At 44.1% G+C, this 16676-nt stretch overlaps 1 protein-coding gene across 1 annotated transcript in view; it reads right to left on the bottom strand.

Annotated features, from left to right (window-relative positions):
* The window catches only part of LOC126187619 (zinc finger protein chinmo), a 114955-nt gene that overhangs the window by 53769 nt on the left and 44510 nt on the right, over positions 1-16676 (bottom strand). The window contains exon 4 of the mRNA XM_049928812.1: positions 8634-9477. Within this exon, the coding sequence (XP_049784769.1) occupies positions 8634-9477 (844 nt within the window). The remainder of the gene's footprint in view (positions 1-8633; positions 9478-16676) is intronic.

The raw sequence follows: 16676 nt of genomic DNA, 5'->3' as shown, positions 1-16676 counted from the left end.
TATACAGACAAATAAGTGACCAGTAACTAAAGTTTGCAAAAAAATTTCAATTAAGTGAATGTTATGAGGAGGTAATGAAAATCAATAAAATAAATAAATAAATACACATAAGTGTGAATAGAATTCACGCACTGTGGGTTTGTATAAACGCAATTATGTACACAGATAGCTCATCCATCCTGGGAACTGAGAAGTTCAATGGTTTTGGCCTGTTATTGGTATTGATAATGGCAACATATCAAAGTAAGTGACAAAAAGGCCAGATCTTTTGATTGCATTGACTTACAAGCTTGAAGTCTTTATATTGCAACTGTTAACTTTTTACATAGATAATTTTTCAGACCTTCTGTTGTAGGCAGGAATGCTTTTAATGATCTGCCTTCTGCAGGATCTAATAACTTTTTCAGACAGTCTGTTGCAAGCAGGAATGCTTTTATTGATTCACCTTCTGAAGTATGTAATGGTCAAACAATGACACTGGCAATGAAACGACCGTGGGATCAGCTGACTCGTCGATTGAAATCCAGATCTTTCTTAGGTTTCCATATCTCAATTGGTAAAAACTGAACCATTATAGGATCAATTTGTTGTCTGCGTAATTGTTTGTCTATATGTCTTTCTGTCTGTCTGTCAAGAACCATTTTTCTCTCAAACGGATGGACATATCAAGTTTAAAATTACGTCATAGATAAACCATTTACTATGGAGCTCAGAACTACTTCATAAAAGACAGTTGGGTTTAAAAATAAATATCAAGTGCTGTTGCACTATGTCATCCTATTCTTGTTAGAGGGATACTGTGTGTACCAAACCAAAGCATGAATAAGCAACTCTAAAAGATCTCAATCAGAACTATCCAAGATGAAATCAATACTGAAAGAGAGCTATTATTACTTCCCTACTACTTCTACTAAATCGTTTCAGTACCCTCCCCAACAGCTTAATGGAGTTCCAGGCATTTACTGTTGGATATTTGTACACTGTCAGAAGTGCTATCTTCTATGTTTACACTACCGAGCGAGGTGGCGCAGTGGTTAGCACACTGGACTCGCATTCGGGAGGACGACGGTTCAATCCCGTCTCCGGCCATCCTGATTTAGGTTTTCCGTGATTTCCCTAAATCGTTTCAGGCAAATGCCGGGATGGATCCTTTGAAAGGGCACGGCCGATTTCCTTCCTAATCCTTCCCTAACCCGAGCTTGCGCTCCGTCTCTAATGACCTCGTTGTCGACGGGACGTTAAACACTAACCACCACCACCTCTATGTTTACAAGTCTGCTGCTGAAGTATAGCATTCAAGCATTCAAACAGCTGTTCAGTGCAGTACTCATTTACATCTACAGCCTGGGACTTTAATATATATACACGGTGGTCAGAAACAGTCTGACAAGCTTGTAAGGGTGTTACAGGGTAGGTTGTGCTGAGAAATAACTGTTAAGAAAAAAAATCTGCTATGTTGCACCATTTCAGTTAATTAGCATTGTAGTTAGTCAATCCGGTCATTGCACATGCATATTCAAGTGACCCGCTGGATACGATCACTGTCAGTTTTTCTCATAGCTTAGATGATAATGCATGAGATTGCTCTGCCTTTGGCTCAGGTTTGATCTTACTACTGTCCCATGTCCAATTTCTGCATCACTCTCTTGTTCAATTTTAGGAAGCCAAATGAAGAACCTGCCTGGTAACACCATCTCTGGCAGTCCACTTAAATTTACATGCACATCGGCCTGACTGGCTGACTTCAGTGCTAATTAAATCGAAAATGGCACAGTGTAATAATATTTTTTTCTTCTCCTTATTAACTATTTCTCAGAACAACCTACCCTGCAACACCCTTACAAGCTTAGGCATAGCACATCTTTAAAGTCTCTTTAAATATTTCAGTTTCCTGAACCAATACGAAAAGCTCATCTTCCTTACTTAACAAGCATATTATGTTCTGATTGTAACGTCCAAATGTATTATGAGTATCACCCTTCCTACTCTCCAAGCTGCTGCCCTATATTTTGCCACTGACTGTTACACCTACATCTGTAGTTTTTCAGCAATTCTGTTCTAATAAAAATTTACTCTCAAAATTGCCTAGCGAAAATATTCAAAATAATAGGGAGGGGACAAAAACTGCACTGGTTTCTGGAAATTAGTTGTGTGAATAACCTCTTACTGGAAACATTCAGATGTAGTCCCATGCTGCATGTAGCACACCAGATGATGTGTGTGGTATGATGCACCTATCACACCAATGTGTGTGATCAGGCCATTCTGCTGACTGACTTCTGAAAACTCTGTGTTTACACATTTGTCATCTTTCTCAAAGAGTGTCACAATCTTTACGTCAGTGTGAGAAACATTCATATTGATGTGCTTGATGTCATATTCCAGCATACAGTTTACATTACGTTCCAATGCTAATTCATAACACCACGAATAATGACTATATGAACTTCTTTACCAAGTTCTTCCCCATAAAGCCTAAATCACAGGTGATATCACCTAGCCCTGCACTTGGCTTAAAAATACTAGTTGCCTAGTATTTCTTACCCACGGAGTTCTGTACTATCTCAGACATCCCCTTTTATGACTACTACCCAGCAGATGGACCTCCTTCACCTTTTAAGCCCCAGACTACTACTTGCCTTAACTTGTACTTTTTCCAGTCTTATCAGACTGTTCCAGGCCGCCTTGGGTTGACTATATACTTTTGTCTATAGTATCAAGGCAGTGACACTGTTGGAGGTAGAGTAAAGCCAGTCGAGTTTGCAGGTTTGGTCACAGTCCAGTTATCTATCCTATTTCTAAACTTACTCAAACTGCTCCAATTCTACTTGTGCTACTACTAGATCAGATCAGAGTTTTAAGGTCAACTGTTCCTTCCCCATAATAGTGGAGCAACAAGGCCACCTACTACCAGGCAACACACTAGCCACACTCCAATCAAGCTGATTGGTTTGCAACAACCAACATGAGAAAAACAAAGGCAGTCTTCAGACTACACCATTTCTCAAAGAGGATGAAACTATGAAACTTCCTGACAGATTAAAATTGTGTGCCGGACCGAGACTCGAACTTGGGACTGAGTTCAAGCCTCGGTCAGGCATGCAGTTTTAATCTGTCAGGAAGTTTCATATCAGTGCACACTCTGCTGCAGAGTGAAAATCTCATTCAGGATGAAACTATTATTAGTGAATGAGAGGTATCCAGAGAGCAGGGAAAACTTGGCAAATGGCTACCATTCTCTCTGCTTCCAAATAATGCATCATGCCTTGTCTTTTACGTCATTGTGACTAGAAATTGCCAATTTATGGTCATGAATTGCTATGTTCACAAAGTGAACTGGTCTATATGACAATCTTGCTGAATACAGGGAAGAGACTGGTTGTCATTAAACAGTTATGGAGAGTGAATCTACAAATCATCTTTATTTTCTGAATGAATCTAAAAGCAGCATGAAGTAAGTGTATCAAGTCACTAAATGCAAGAAAAGATTGTTCCAGTAACTTAATAAATGACTCATATGAACATGAGCATTATTGAAACTCTTTGAAATATAGTTTTTTTGATATACAATACAATGATGATGAGGAAATTGATGGTTTACTACTCACTATCCTTGCAATTCTCTCCAAGATATAACAGTCAACTTTATCAAAGAATAGAGATATTACTATGAAGAATAAATAATGAAGTTTGTTATCAAGTTGGAGCTAATGTGTAAAATTAATAAAATATTAATAAGAAGCACACTTAACTTTTAATTTTTGTAGACTGCATGTTTGTTTCTCACTTCCCTTCCTTCTGATATTTTCCCCATTTTCTTCTATTTATGTTTCAGTTTATGCTCATCTTACAGTTTCTTCCACTTATCAAAGACCTTACCAAAACAAAACTAATTTGATTTTCAAAGCTACTCTACGATTAATTAATATATTAAATAATCAAGTTCCCTCTCTTAGACAAGTATCCAAACCCGTCTTTTAAAATATTTAAACATCCTCACTTTCTCTCTTCGGTTAATACCTCGCAAAGTCTAAGACTTTTTATCTTTGTGAGACTCAGTTTCATATTCATCTGTGGATCTACTACTTCCTTAAATAGTGTACAAACACTTTAAATCTTGTATGATAAATTTAACTTTTATCTACATAATATCATGATGATGCCTGAATACATTAGAAGTGCTCTCTCTCTCTCTCTCTCTCTCTCTCTCTCTCTCTCTCTCTCCCTCCCTGTCATAATTGGTACAATCAAACAATGGAAAATCCAGTCATTCGCAGACAGGTACAACAAGAAGACTGCTAAACAAGTAGACTTTTGGCCAAAAGGTCTTCTTCTAAATTAGAGAAAAACACACACACACACACACACACACACACACACACACACTGCAGACAGCAACAGTGCACGATAGGAGAAGCAGTCTGGGTGGTGGGGTAAGGGGGAGGCTGGGGCGATGTATAGCAGGACAAGACTGGGGAGCAGTAAGGTGCTGGCATTAGATGGAGGGCAGTGTGTGTGTGTGTGTGTGTGTGTGTGTGTGTGTGGCGGGGGGAGGTAGAGAAGTAAAAAGACAGTGGATATGTTGGTGGAATAGAAGACTGTGTAGTGTTGGAGTGGTAATAGGGAAGGGGTAGCTGGCTTAAGGATAGTGACTAACAAAGGCTGAGGCCAGGAGGGTTACAGGAACACAGGATATATTGCAGGGAGAATTCCCACCTGTGCAATTCACAAAAGCTGTCGGTGTTGGTAGGAAGGATCCTGATAACACAGGCTTTGAGCAGTCATTGAAACAAAGAATATTTTGTTTGGCAGCATGCTCAGGAACTGAGTGGTCCAGCTGTTTCTTGGCCGTAATTTGTCAGTGGTCAATCATGTGGACAAGCAGCCCGTTCATTGTTATGCGCGCATAGAATAAAGCACAGTGGTTTCAGTTTAGCTTGTAGATGACATGGCTTGGTTTCACAGATAGCCCTGCCTTTTATGGGATAGGTGGTGCTTATGAACGGACTGCAGTAGGTAGCGGTGGAAGGGTGTGTGTGGGACAGGTCTTGCATCTAGGTTCATAAAATGTACACGAGTCATTAGGCAAGGCACTGGGTGTGGGGACTGAGTAAGGATGGACGAGGATATTGTGTGGGTTTGGTGGGCAGCGAAATACCACTGTGGGAGGAGGTGGAAGGATAATGAGTAGAACATTCTTCATTTCAGGGCATGGCAGCAGGTAGTCAAAACTCTGGCAGAGAAACAATTTAGTTGCTCCAGTCCTGGGTGGTACTGAGACATGAGGTGAATGCTCCTCTCTTGTCAGACAGTAGTAGTTTGGGAGGTGATGGGTGACTGGAGAGATAAGGCACAAGACATCTGTTTCTGTACAAGTGTGGAAGGGTAATGGTCTGTGATGGCCTCAGTGAGATCCTTTGTATATTTCAAGAGGAACTGCTCGTTACAGTAGATACAATGGCCACATGTTGGTAGGCCGTACGGAAGGGACAAAAGGATGGAGGTACTACTGCAGTCATCTTTGAGGTGGAGGTCAACATCAAGGAAGGTGGTTTGCTGGGTTGAGGAGGAGCAAATGAAGCGAATAGAGGAGAAGGTGTTGAGTTTCTGGAGAAATGTGGATGGGTTGTCCTCCCATGAACAGGTTGGCACAGGATGGTGCCAAGGATGGTGCCATGCAAGTGGCCGTAGTGATACCCCGAATTTGTTTGTAAGTAATGCCTTCACAGCAGAAATAATTGTGTGTGAGGATATTGTTGGTCATGGTGACCAGAAGGCAGTTTAAGTTTGGAATTTATCGGGTGTTGGGGATGGTAGTGTTCAATAATGGTAAGACCATGGGCATTGGGGATGTTAGTGTAAAGCAATGTGGCATCAATAGTGATAAGCAGGGCATCATGTGGTAAAGGAAATGGAACCGTGGAGAGTCTTTGGAGGAAATGGTTGGTGCCTTTTATGTAAGGCGGTAGGTTCCAGGTAACAGGTTGAAAATGGGCGATCTACGACAGCAGAGATTCTCTCAGTGGGGCACAGTAACCAGATGCTCCATTGTGGCCTGTTACTGTGCCCCCAATGAGAGAATCTCTGCTCTCGTACGGCAACACCTTCAGCGTATTACCTCCAACTTACCCTCCTATATAAAAGACAACAACCATTTTCTCCACAGTTGCTGTTCCTTTACCACACAGTGCCCTGCTCATCACTACTGATGCCACTCCCCTTCACACTGACATCTCCAACGTCCATGGCCTTGCCGTTATTGGAAAGTGCCACTCCCAATGCCTGATGCATTCCAAATCTACGACCTTCATCCTGGTCACCATGACCAACTATACACTCACCCACAATTACTTCACCTTTGAAGGCATCACCTACAAACAAAATCCAGGATACAGCAATGGGCACCCACATAACACCATCCTATGCCAGCCTACTCATTGGCCATTCACAGTAATTCTTCCTAACCAAACTGAATGCCAAACCCTTCACCAGGTTCAAATTCATTGATGACATTTTTGTGATCTGGACCAAGGGTAAGGACAAGCTACCCACATTCCTCCAGAACCTCAACACCTTCTCCACCATTTGCTTCACCTGGTCCTACTCAATCCAACAAGCCACTTTTCCTCAATGTTAACCTCAACCTCAAAATGGTTACATCAGTACCTCCGTCCATATCAAACGCACCAACCACAAGCAATACCTCCACTTTGACAGCTGCCACCCACTTGATACCAAGAAATCCCTTCCATACAGCCTGACCACCCAAAGCCGTTTTATCCGTAGTGACGAGCAGCTCTTCCCAAAATATACTAAGGGTCTCTCTGCGGCCTTCACAGACCATAATTAACCTCCCTATCTAGTACAGAAATAGATCGACCGTGCCTTATCTCTCCAGTCACCCATACCTTGTCAAGTCCTACTGTGACTCAGTATCACGCAGGACTGGGGCAACTGTATTGGGGTTCCAACTATCTCCTGTCATGCCCTGAAATGAGGTACATTCTACAGACTATTCTCTCCATGCATCCCACAGTGGTATTCAACCACCAACCAAACCTACACAATATCCTCATCCATCCCTACTCTGCCCCTTCTCCCAAACCCTTGTCTCATGGCCCATATCCCTGTAATAGATCCAGATGTAGGACTTGTCCCATGCATCCTCCCACCACCTCCTACTCCAGCCTGGTCACAAGCATCACCTATTCCACCAAATGCAGGTCTACCTGTGACACGAGTCATGCAATTTACAGGCTAAGCTGCAACAACTGTGCTGCATTTTACATCAGCTTGACAACCAACAAGCTGTCCACATTAATGACCACCAACAAACTGTGGCTAAGAATCATCTGGACCACCCAGTTCCTGAGCATGTTGCCCAACCCAACCCTCTTCATTTCAATGACTGCTTCACAGCCTGTGCCATCTAGATCCTTTCTACCAACAGCTTTTCTGAACTGCACAGGTGGGAACTCTTCCTGCAATATATCCTATATCTCATAAACTCCACAGACATCAACCGTCGTCAGTCATTGTCCCTCAACCACCAATCGCCTTCCTTGTTTCAGCATCACCAGCCTCCTATTCCTGCAACACACACAGGCTGTCTTTACCTCTTTTCCACTCCATCTCCCCCCCCCCCCCCCCCCCCCCAGCATTTTACCTCCTTATGGCACCTAGCTACCCTTCTCTGTTCCCACCATGTCCCTGTATGGCGCCACAAAGCAATACTTTACTACCCTGCTATCCCTCCCCCTCCCCTCCCTGCCCCTTCCTCCTCCTTAACACTCGCCCCCACATTGCTACTCCCATCATATTCTGTTGCTCTCAGTCTGGCCTTGGCAGCCAAACACAATGGCCATCTGTGAGTGAGTTGTGTTTGCATGCACGTGTGTTGTCTAATCGAGAGGAAGGACTTACTTCTTTAGCAGTCTTTCCGTTGCACCTATCTGAGACTCAACACGTCCAATATAAGTTGAGCAGCAATCTATTCTTTTCCTAATACTGTCATAACTGGTAAATGATGCAACACAATTACTCGCATTAAACAAACATTCAACAGAAAAATAACAACTAAACCTCACAGTCATAAAAACAAAAGAGATTAAATAGTCTACTAGAATACTATAAGTTTTTATTTCTTTGCAGTAGTTGTAAAACCTCTATTCTACACATGGATAATACCATACTTTGCACCAAAATTTGTGATCCAGAACATGCGGTTCCACTCAGAAAGACCACCTGCGAGCACAGATGGTCAATGAGACAGTTGAGTCACATCCCACACAAATGTACTGCCTGAAGACAGAGGTGTCCTAGTGGCTCGCATACGTGGAAAACACATGCAACAGGACCTAGCAGTTAGCCTATACTACCTCTGCCTATATGCAGTGAGCTATTGGGTGCTTGTTGGCATCCATGTCCACAATACTGCTGGAACAGCCTCATCTAGAAACTACTGCCAAAGTGGCTCACACTTCAACCCCTCACACTAGTGAAAGAAGTAATAAGCTGCGCAGGCATGCGCGCGCATTCACGCCTGCGCAGATGCGTGCGCAAGCACACAGAATAGATCTTACATCCTATATGAAATGTGTAACTAACTTAATTCTTCAGCAGAATGAACTTACCTTCGGGACAACTGCTCCCAGTATCCACTGAAGATCGGCGGCTGTCTGAGCCAATAGGATCTGAAGGGTCGACATCCACAGCAGCAGTTCTGTCATAAGTCACAGGTGTGGCAGCAGGATTTGGATCAGCAGCAGAATCATATCGCATATGGTGAGGACTCTGTACATAAGTTTTGTCTGGTTCAGATTTGAGTTCAGGCTCAGGTGGCGGCGGTGGAGGGGGAGGTGGCTGCTGGTTCTGTTGCTGACTTCCTGATGGACGGTAAGCCAGTGATAGTGGCGACAACTTCCCTGATGGCTTACTGCCATCACGCAATACGGATGCGCGTACTGCAGCAGCAGCAGCTGCATCTTGCATCACCTCCGACGAGCTGCGATGGTGACGTTTACGTGGAGGAGGAGCATCGTAATGGGAAGGAGATAATGGAACCCTCTGTTCATAGCGATAATGTGATGGATGCATATACAATGCTGTTGTATATGATGAGGTAGATGGATGCTGTTGGTGCAGCTGTTGCTGTGGTTGAGTTTGTGGTTGTGGTTGATGATGATGGTGTTGCTGTGGTTGCTGTTGCTGCTGTTGAGGTGGTGGAGGTGGTTGTTGAAGTTGTTGCTGTTGTTGCTGCTGTTGTTGTTGTTGTTGCTGCTGCTGCTGTTGTTGTTGTTGTTGCTGCTGTGTCTGTTCTGGGGTGTTTCCTTCATGGGATTCCTTCGAAAGACAGCTATTAAGCTTTGACTGTTTCCTGTTAGTGGGTGAGTCAAGTTGGCTGTCATGATTCACAGAGCCAGCCTGGGAGCTGTGCACTACAGCCAGCTTTTCATGCTCTATTGAAAGACCTTTCACCTAGAACAGCAATTATCAAGTCATGCATTAGAATTCTGTGTTCATCATGTTGATATATTTAAATTACAGCTGTTATTCAACGTAAGACATAAAACATGGTCATCATCAGATAATAAGAGGTAACAGGTTAACCTGTGTATTATATCTTTCAGAACTCACAAGACTACTCTGTATACACTAATGTACCAAAATGTTATGACCACCTGCTTAATAGTGTGTTCATCCACCTTTTGAACGCAATACAGCAGTGATTCTGCTAGCAAGGATTCAATAAGTTCTGCATCAGTTTCAGCAGGCATGTGGCAGCAAATGCAAATGCCTATGCACAGATCACACGATTCCCATAAAGTGTGAGTTTGTGGTTTGTTGGCATGGAACTGGTACCCAACAGTCTCATAAATGTGTTCCGTCAGGTCCCGATAAGGTGAATTTGGTGGCCAAGACATCTACACAAGTTTGCTATCACGCTCTACAAAACAAACCACTATGACATGATTCTGACCTTATGGCATGGTCAGCTATCCTGCTGGAAGATGGTTGGTTGGTTGGTTGGTCGGTTAGTTGGTGGATTTGAGGGAGGTGACCAAACAGTGCGGTCACTGGTTCCATCATCTAGGATGACAGAAATCAAGGGAGGAACAACACAAACAGGACAGACCACTCAAGGGGAAGGGATAACCTGCAAGCAAAGAGGGAAAAGGAATGTCACGGCATCAGGAAGAGGAATGCACAGGAGAAGTTTGGGTGGAAACAGGGATGCCCCAGAGGTACTATGCACAATGGGGCACCAGCATTGTCACTAATCCATCCTGATACCCACCTGAGAGAACAAACCACTTTCAGAAGAAAATTAAGAACAGACATGTGAGTCTGCGAGTAGAGCCCTGCAACTACCAGGGGGAGGGGGGGGGGGGGGCTCACTGCAGAGCAAAAAAAAAAACCAAGTAGGGCCAATACGAAGATGGCAGAGGAATGTAGATTCCTGCTCGGAGAGGCAGAGGTAAGAACAACAGATGGTGGGAGTCTCCTTGATGGCTTGAAGTCTGTTAGACGGGGGAAGGGGGGGGGGGGGGGGGGTAGCCTACCAAGAGTCAGCTCATGACTAAGTAAAAAAAGGGATTTGATGTAGAGCGGTGAATCGGCCTCAGAGGGGTCACGGAGAATGGGGGTAGGTGGTCTGTCCCCCTCCACAAAGAAAGATGATCAGTGAGTGCATTGCCTGGGATACATACATGGCCAGGAACCCAAAGGAAATCAACTGAACAAGCAGCATCACCAAGATCAGCAAAGAGGTTGTGGATGGCAGAGATCAAATGGCCGTAGGTAAAATACCAAGTGATAGCCTGTACAAAACTCAGGTGAGGAAGGACTGTTCAATAAAACAAAGGGCCCGATAGCTGGCCATATTTTGCAGTAAACACCCCCCACATGGCAGGTGAGAGATGGTGTTCCATGCCAACAGATGATGTGAAGGCATATCCCACATCATCAACAGAGTTTGAGCCATCGGTGTAAAAAACAATGGCATCCTGAAACTCCTGTAGGAGCGTCTGGAACAAACAATGGAACACAACTGATGCAATGGAGGCTTTCTGTCCACGGAAATGATCTAGTCGAATCTGTGGCTGAGAAACTAACCAAGAGCAGGTGTCGGGAGAGAACATCAGGAAGACAACAAGGAGGGGAGGTGGAAGTCATGGCAGTGGGAAGTGAGGCGGAGCCCAATCAGTAAACCCACCTGAGGGTGGACAGCGGGCTAGAGATGGTACCAAGCCACAATAAGAATAGGAAGTGCAAGCAGTGGAAGATCAGATAGTGATGGCATAGGAAACCAGGATCTGTGACCACTGAATCAAAATAGGAGGGATCCCAGCATCAATCAGAAGACTATCGACAGGGCTAGTGTGAAAAGCACCTGAGGGTAAACAGGTGAATTGGGTCTATGAGCAGCAGTATAGAAGGGGCAGCTGATCCTTTAACTTGAAAAACACAGTCAACACAGGACAGAACTAGCACCAGGTAAGGGCAGAGAAGGGTCGAACAATCTATGCCCCAAGAGGTGTAGGCAAAGAAGCAAAGGGCGCTGAGTTTATGAAAATATCCAACCTTCAGATGATGGATATCAGACAACCAAGTAAGCTTGTTGTCAAAAAGAAGACCCAAGAAACAGAACTGGGGGACCATGGTCAGGCATTGGGCATCAAGAGAAAGCTCTTGATCAGGGTGGACCATAGTACGGCGACAAATGCGCTACCCTCAACTTAAGGGGAGAGAAATGAAAACCATGCAAGTGTGTCCACGTGGAAGTGCAGTGGGTAGCAACTTGTTCTACAGAGGCCACCGAGTGGGAGCTAGCCCAAATACAGAAACCATCCACATACAGAGCAGGAGTAATCAACGGTCTGGCACAGGCTACAATTCCATTATTTACGATGTGATGAGAAAGGGAAGGACACTTAATACTGAGCCCTGTGGAACACCATTCTCCTGGGCTCCACGGAGAGCTGAGAACAGTGCCAACCTGAACTCTGAACAACCGGTGGCACTGGAACTGGTGAATACAAATCGGGAGAGGGCCCTGAAGACCCCACTACTCATTAGGCATAACAAGGATGTAATGGCACCAAGCTGTGTTGTAGGCCTTACAACTGTGACAAGATGGTGGTGCTGAAAAAAGGCCTGATGAACTGTGGTTTCCAATCAAAGCAGATGATCAGAGACTGTCCCTCCCAAAAGTCGCACTGGTAAAGAGAGAAAAGTTTCCAAGATTCAAGAACCTAACTGAGCTGACAAACCAATATCCATTCTAATAACTTACAAGGAATACTGGTTAGACTGATGGGCCGGTAACTATCAAAGGACGACGGATCCTTGTCAGGCTGAAGGACATGAACCACAATACGAGGACGGTTTGAAAAGTTCTCTGAATCACCATGAGAGGTCAGCGTTAGCACAATGAGTTGTTCATGTGATATTCATTGGACGGTTGCCTGTCAATACGTACCACATCACTGCTCTTGGAAGAGAGCTGTGCCGGTGACGTGACTCTGTTGTTGTTCCCGCATAATGATTGGGGGGACAAAAAAAAAAAAAAAAAAAAAAGAAATTTCAAGATTTGAGCAGTGATTAAGTACTTCGTAAACACAGGTATGAAAGCAAAGGACATTCGTGCTGGTTTCCAGAATACACTGGGGGACTCTGCTCCTTCATATTCAACTGTTGTCAAGTGGACAAATGAATTTAAATTTGGTCAGGAGAGCTTAGATGATGATCCCTGCAATGGTTGTCCAAGAAGTGTCACTACTCCAGAAATCATTGCACAAGTGCACAAAATGGTCACGGAGGATTGCCGACAAAGTGTGTGAAATTGCTCAAGCTTGCCAGACGTCATTTGAAAGGGCACATCACATTTTAACTGAATAATTAGAAATAAAAAAATTATCTGCAAGATAGGTGCCACGACTTTTGACACTGGATCAAAAACATGTGAGAATGGACATATCGGAACAATGTTTGGCCTGTTTTAGGAGAAAAGAATAAGATTTTTTGTGTTGGTTTGTGACCACAGATGAAACTTGGGTGCACTACTATACCCCAGAGACAAAACAGCAGTAAAAGTAGTGGAAACATACTGATTTTCTGCCACCAAAGAGAGCAAAGACAATTCCTTCGGCGGAAAAGGTCATGGATCAGTGTTCTACATCTACATCTACATTTACACTGCGCAAGCCACCCAACGGTGTGTGGCGGAGGGCACTTTACGTGCCACTGTCATTACCTCCCCCCTTTCCTGTTCCACTCGCATGTGGTTCGCGAGTATAAAGACTGCCGGAAAGCCTCCGTGCGTGCTCGGATCTCTCTAATTTTACATTCATGATCTCCTCGGGAGGTATAAGTAGGGGGAAGCAATATATTCGATACCTCATCCAGAAACGCACCCTCTCGAAACCTGGCGACCAAGCTACAGCACGATGCAGACTGCCTCTCTTGCAGAGTCTGCCACTTGAGTTTGCTAAACATCTCCGTAACGCTATCACGCTTACCAAATAACCGTGTGACGAAACACGCTGCTCTTCTTTGGATCTTCTCTATCTCCTCTGTCAACCCGACCTGGTACAGATCCAACACTGATGAGCAATACTCGAGTATAGGCTGAACGAGTGTTTTGTAAGCCACCTCCTTTGTTGATGGACTACATTTTGTAAGGATTCTCCCAATGAATCTCAACCTGGCACCCGCCTTACCAACAATTAATTTTATATGAACATTCCACTTCAAATCATTCCATACACATACTCGCAGATATTTTACAGAAGTAACTGCTACCAGTGTTTGTTTCGCTATCATATAATCGTACAATAAAGGATCTTTCTTTCTATGTATTCACAATACACTATATTTGTCTATGTTAAGGGTCAATTGCCACTCCTGCACCAAGTGCCTATCCGCTGCAGATCTTCCTGCATTTCGCTGCAATTTTCTAATGCTGCAACTTCTCTGTATACTACAGCATCATCTGCGAAAAGCCGCATGGAACTTCCGACACTATCTACTAGGTCATTTACATATATTGTGAAAGGCAATGGTCCCATAACACTCCCCTGTGGTATGCCAGAGGTTACTTCAACGTCTGTAGACGTCTCTCCATTGAGAACAACATGCTGTGTTCTGTTTGCTAAAAACTCTTCAATCCAGCCACACAGCTGCTCTGATATTCCGTAGGCTCTTACTTTGTTTATCAGGTGACAATGCGGAACTGTATCGAATGCCTTCCGGAAGTCAAGGAAAATGGCATCTACCTCGGAGCCTGTATCTAATATTTTCTGGGTCTCATGAACAAGTAAAGCTAGTTGGGTCTCACATGATCGCTGTTTCCGGAATCCATGTTGATTCCTACAGAGTAGATTCTGGGTTTCCAAAAACGACATGATACGCGAGCAAAAAACATGTTCTAAAATTCTACAACAGATCGACGTCAGAGATATAGGTCTATAGTTTTGCGCATCTGCTCGACGACCCTTCTTGAAGACTGGGACTATCTGTGCTCTTTTCCAATCATTTGGAACCTTCCGTTCCTCTAGAGACTTGCGGTACACGGCTGTTAGAAGGGGGGCAAGTTCTTTCGCGTACTCTGTGTAGAATTGAATTGGTATCCCGTCAGGTCCAGTGGACTTTCCTCTGTTGAGTGATTCCAGTTGCTTTTCTATTCCTTGGACACTTATTTCGATGTCAGCCATTTTTTCGTTCGTGTGAGGATTTAGAGAAGAAACTGCAGTAGAGGTCTTCCTCTGTGAAACAGCTTTGGAAAAAGGTGTTTAGTATTTCAGCTTTACGCGTGTCATCCTCTGTTTCAATGCCATCATCATCCCAGAGTGTCTGGATATGCTGTTTCGATCCACTTACTGATTTAACGTAAGACCAGAACTTCCTAGGATTTTCTGTCAAGTCGGTACATAGAATTTTACTTCAAATTCACTGAACGCTTCACGCATAGCCCTCCTTATGCTAACTTTAGCTTTACTTGTTCATGAGACCCAGAAAATATTAGCTTCTGTTTGTCTGAGAGGTTTTGGCTGTGTTTAAACTTGCAGTGAAGCTCTCTTTGCTTTCGCAGTAGTTTCCTAACTTTCTTGTTGAACCATGGTGGGTTTTTGCCATTCCTCACAGTTTTACTCGTCACGTACCTGTCTAAAATGCATTTTACGATTGCCTTGAACTTTTTCCATAAACATTCAACATTGTCAGTGTCGGAACAGAAATTTTTGTTTTGATCTGTTAGGTAGTCTGAATTCTGCCTCCTATTACTCTTGCTAAACAGATAAACCTTCCTCCCTTTTTTTATATTCCTATTTACTTCTATATTCAGGGATGCTGCAATGGCCTTATGATCACCGATTCCCTGTTCTGCGCTTACAGAGTCGAAAAGTTTGGGTCTGTTTGTTATCAGTAGGTCCAAGATGTTATTTCCACGAGTCGGTTCACTGTTTAATTGCTCGAGGTAATTTTCGGATAGTGCACTCAGTATACTGTCCCTCTATGCTCTGTCCCTACCACCCGTCCCAAACATCTGAGTGTCCCAGTCTATATCTGGTAAATTGAAATCTCCATCTAAGACTATAACATGCTGAGGAAATTTATGTGAAATGTATTCCAGATTTTCTCTCAGTTGTTCTGCCACTAATGTTGCTGAGTTGGGAGGTCGGTAAAAGGAGCCAATTATTAACCTAGCTCGGTTGTTGAGTATAACCTCCACCCATAATAATTCACAAGAAGTATCCACTTCTATTTAACTACAGGATAAACTACTACTAACAGCGACAAACACGCCACCACTGGTTGCATGCAATCTATCCTTTCTAAACACCGTCTGTGCCTTCGTAAAAATTTCGGCAGAATTTATCTCTGGCTTCAGCCAGGTTTCCGTACCTATAACAGTTTCAGCTTCGGTGCTTTCTATCAGCACTTGAAGTTCCGGTACTTTACCAACGCAGCTTCAACAGTTTACAATTACAATACCGATTGCTGCTTGGTCCCCGCATGTCCTTGACTTTGCCTCGCACCCTTTGAGGCTGTTGCCCTTTCTGTTCTTGCCCGAGGCCATCTAACCTAAAAAACCGCCCAGTCCATGCCACACAGCCCCTGCTACCCGTGTAGCCAACTCTGAGTGTAGTGGACTCCTGACCTATCCTGCGGAACCCTAAACCCCACCACCCTATGGCACAAGTCGAGGAATCTGCAGCCCACACTATCGTACAACCGTCTCAGCCTCTGATTCAGACCCTCCACTCGGCTCTGTACCAAAGGTCTGCAGTCAGTCCTGTCGACGATGCTGCAGATGGTGAGCTCTGCTTTCATCCCACTAGCGAGACTGGCAGTCTTCACCAAATCAGATATCTGCCGGAAGCCAGACAGGATTTCCTCCGATCCATAGCGACACACATCATTGGTGCCGACATGAGCGACCACCTGCAGATGGGTGCACCCTGTACCCTTCATGGCATCCGGAAGGACCCTTTCCACACCTGGAATGACTCCCCCTGGTATGCACACAGAGAGCACATTGGTTTTCTTCCCCTGCCTTGCAGCCATATCCCTAAGGGGCCCCATTACACGCCTGACGTTGGAGCTCCCAACTACTGGGATGCAAAGGGGATTCTGTTTGTAGATTATCACCCCCACTGGGCAAGCAATCACTGGAG

Source organism: Schistocerca cancellata, chromosome 5, assembly GCF_023864275.1.
Source record: "Schistocerca cancellata isolate TAMUIC-IGC-003103 chromosome 5, iqSchCanc2.1, whole genome shotgun sequence".
In the NCBI taxonomy this organism is placed as follows: Eukaryota; Metazoa; Arthropoda; class Insecta; order Orthoptera; family Acrididae; genus Schistocerca; species Schistocerca cancellata.
Note: the sequence above shows the minus strand (reverse complement) of the source record. Positions and strands in the feature narration are given on the sequence as shown.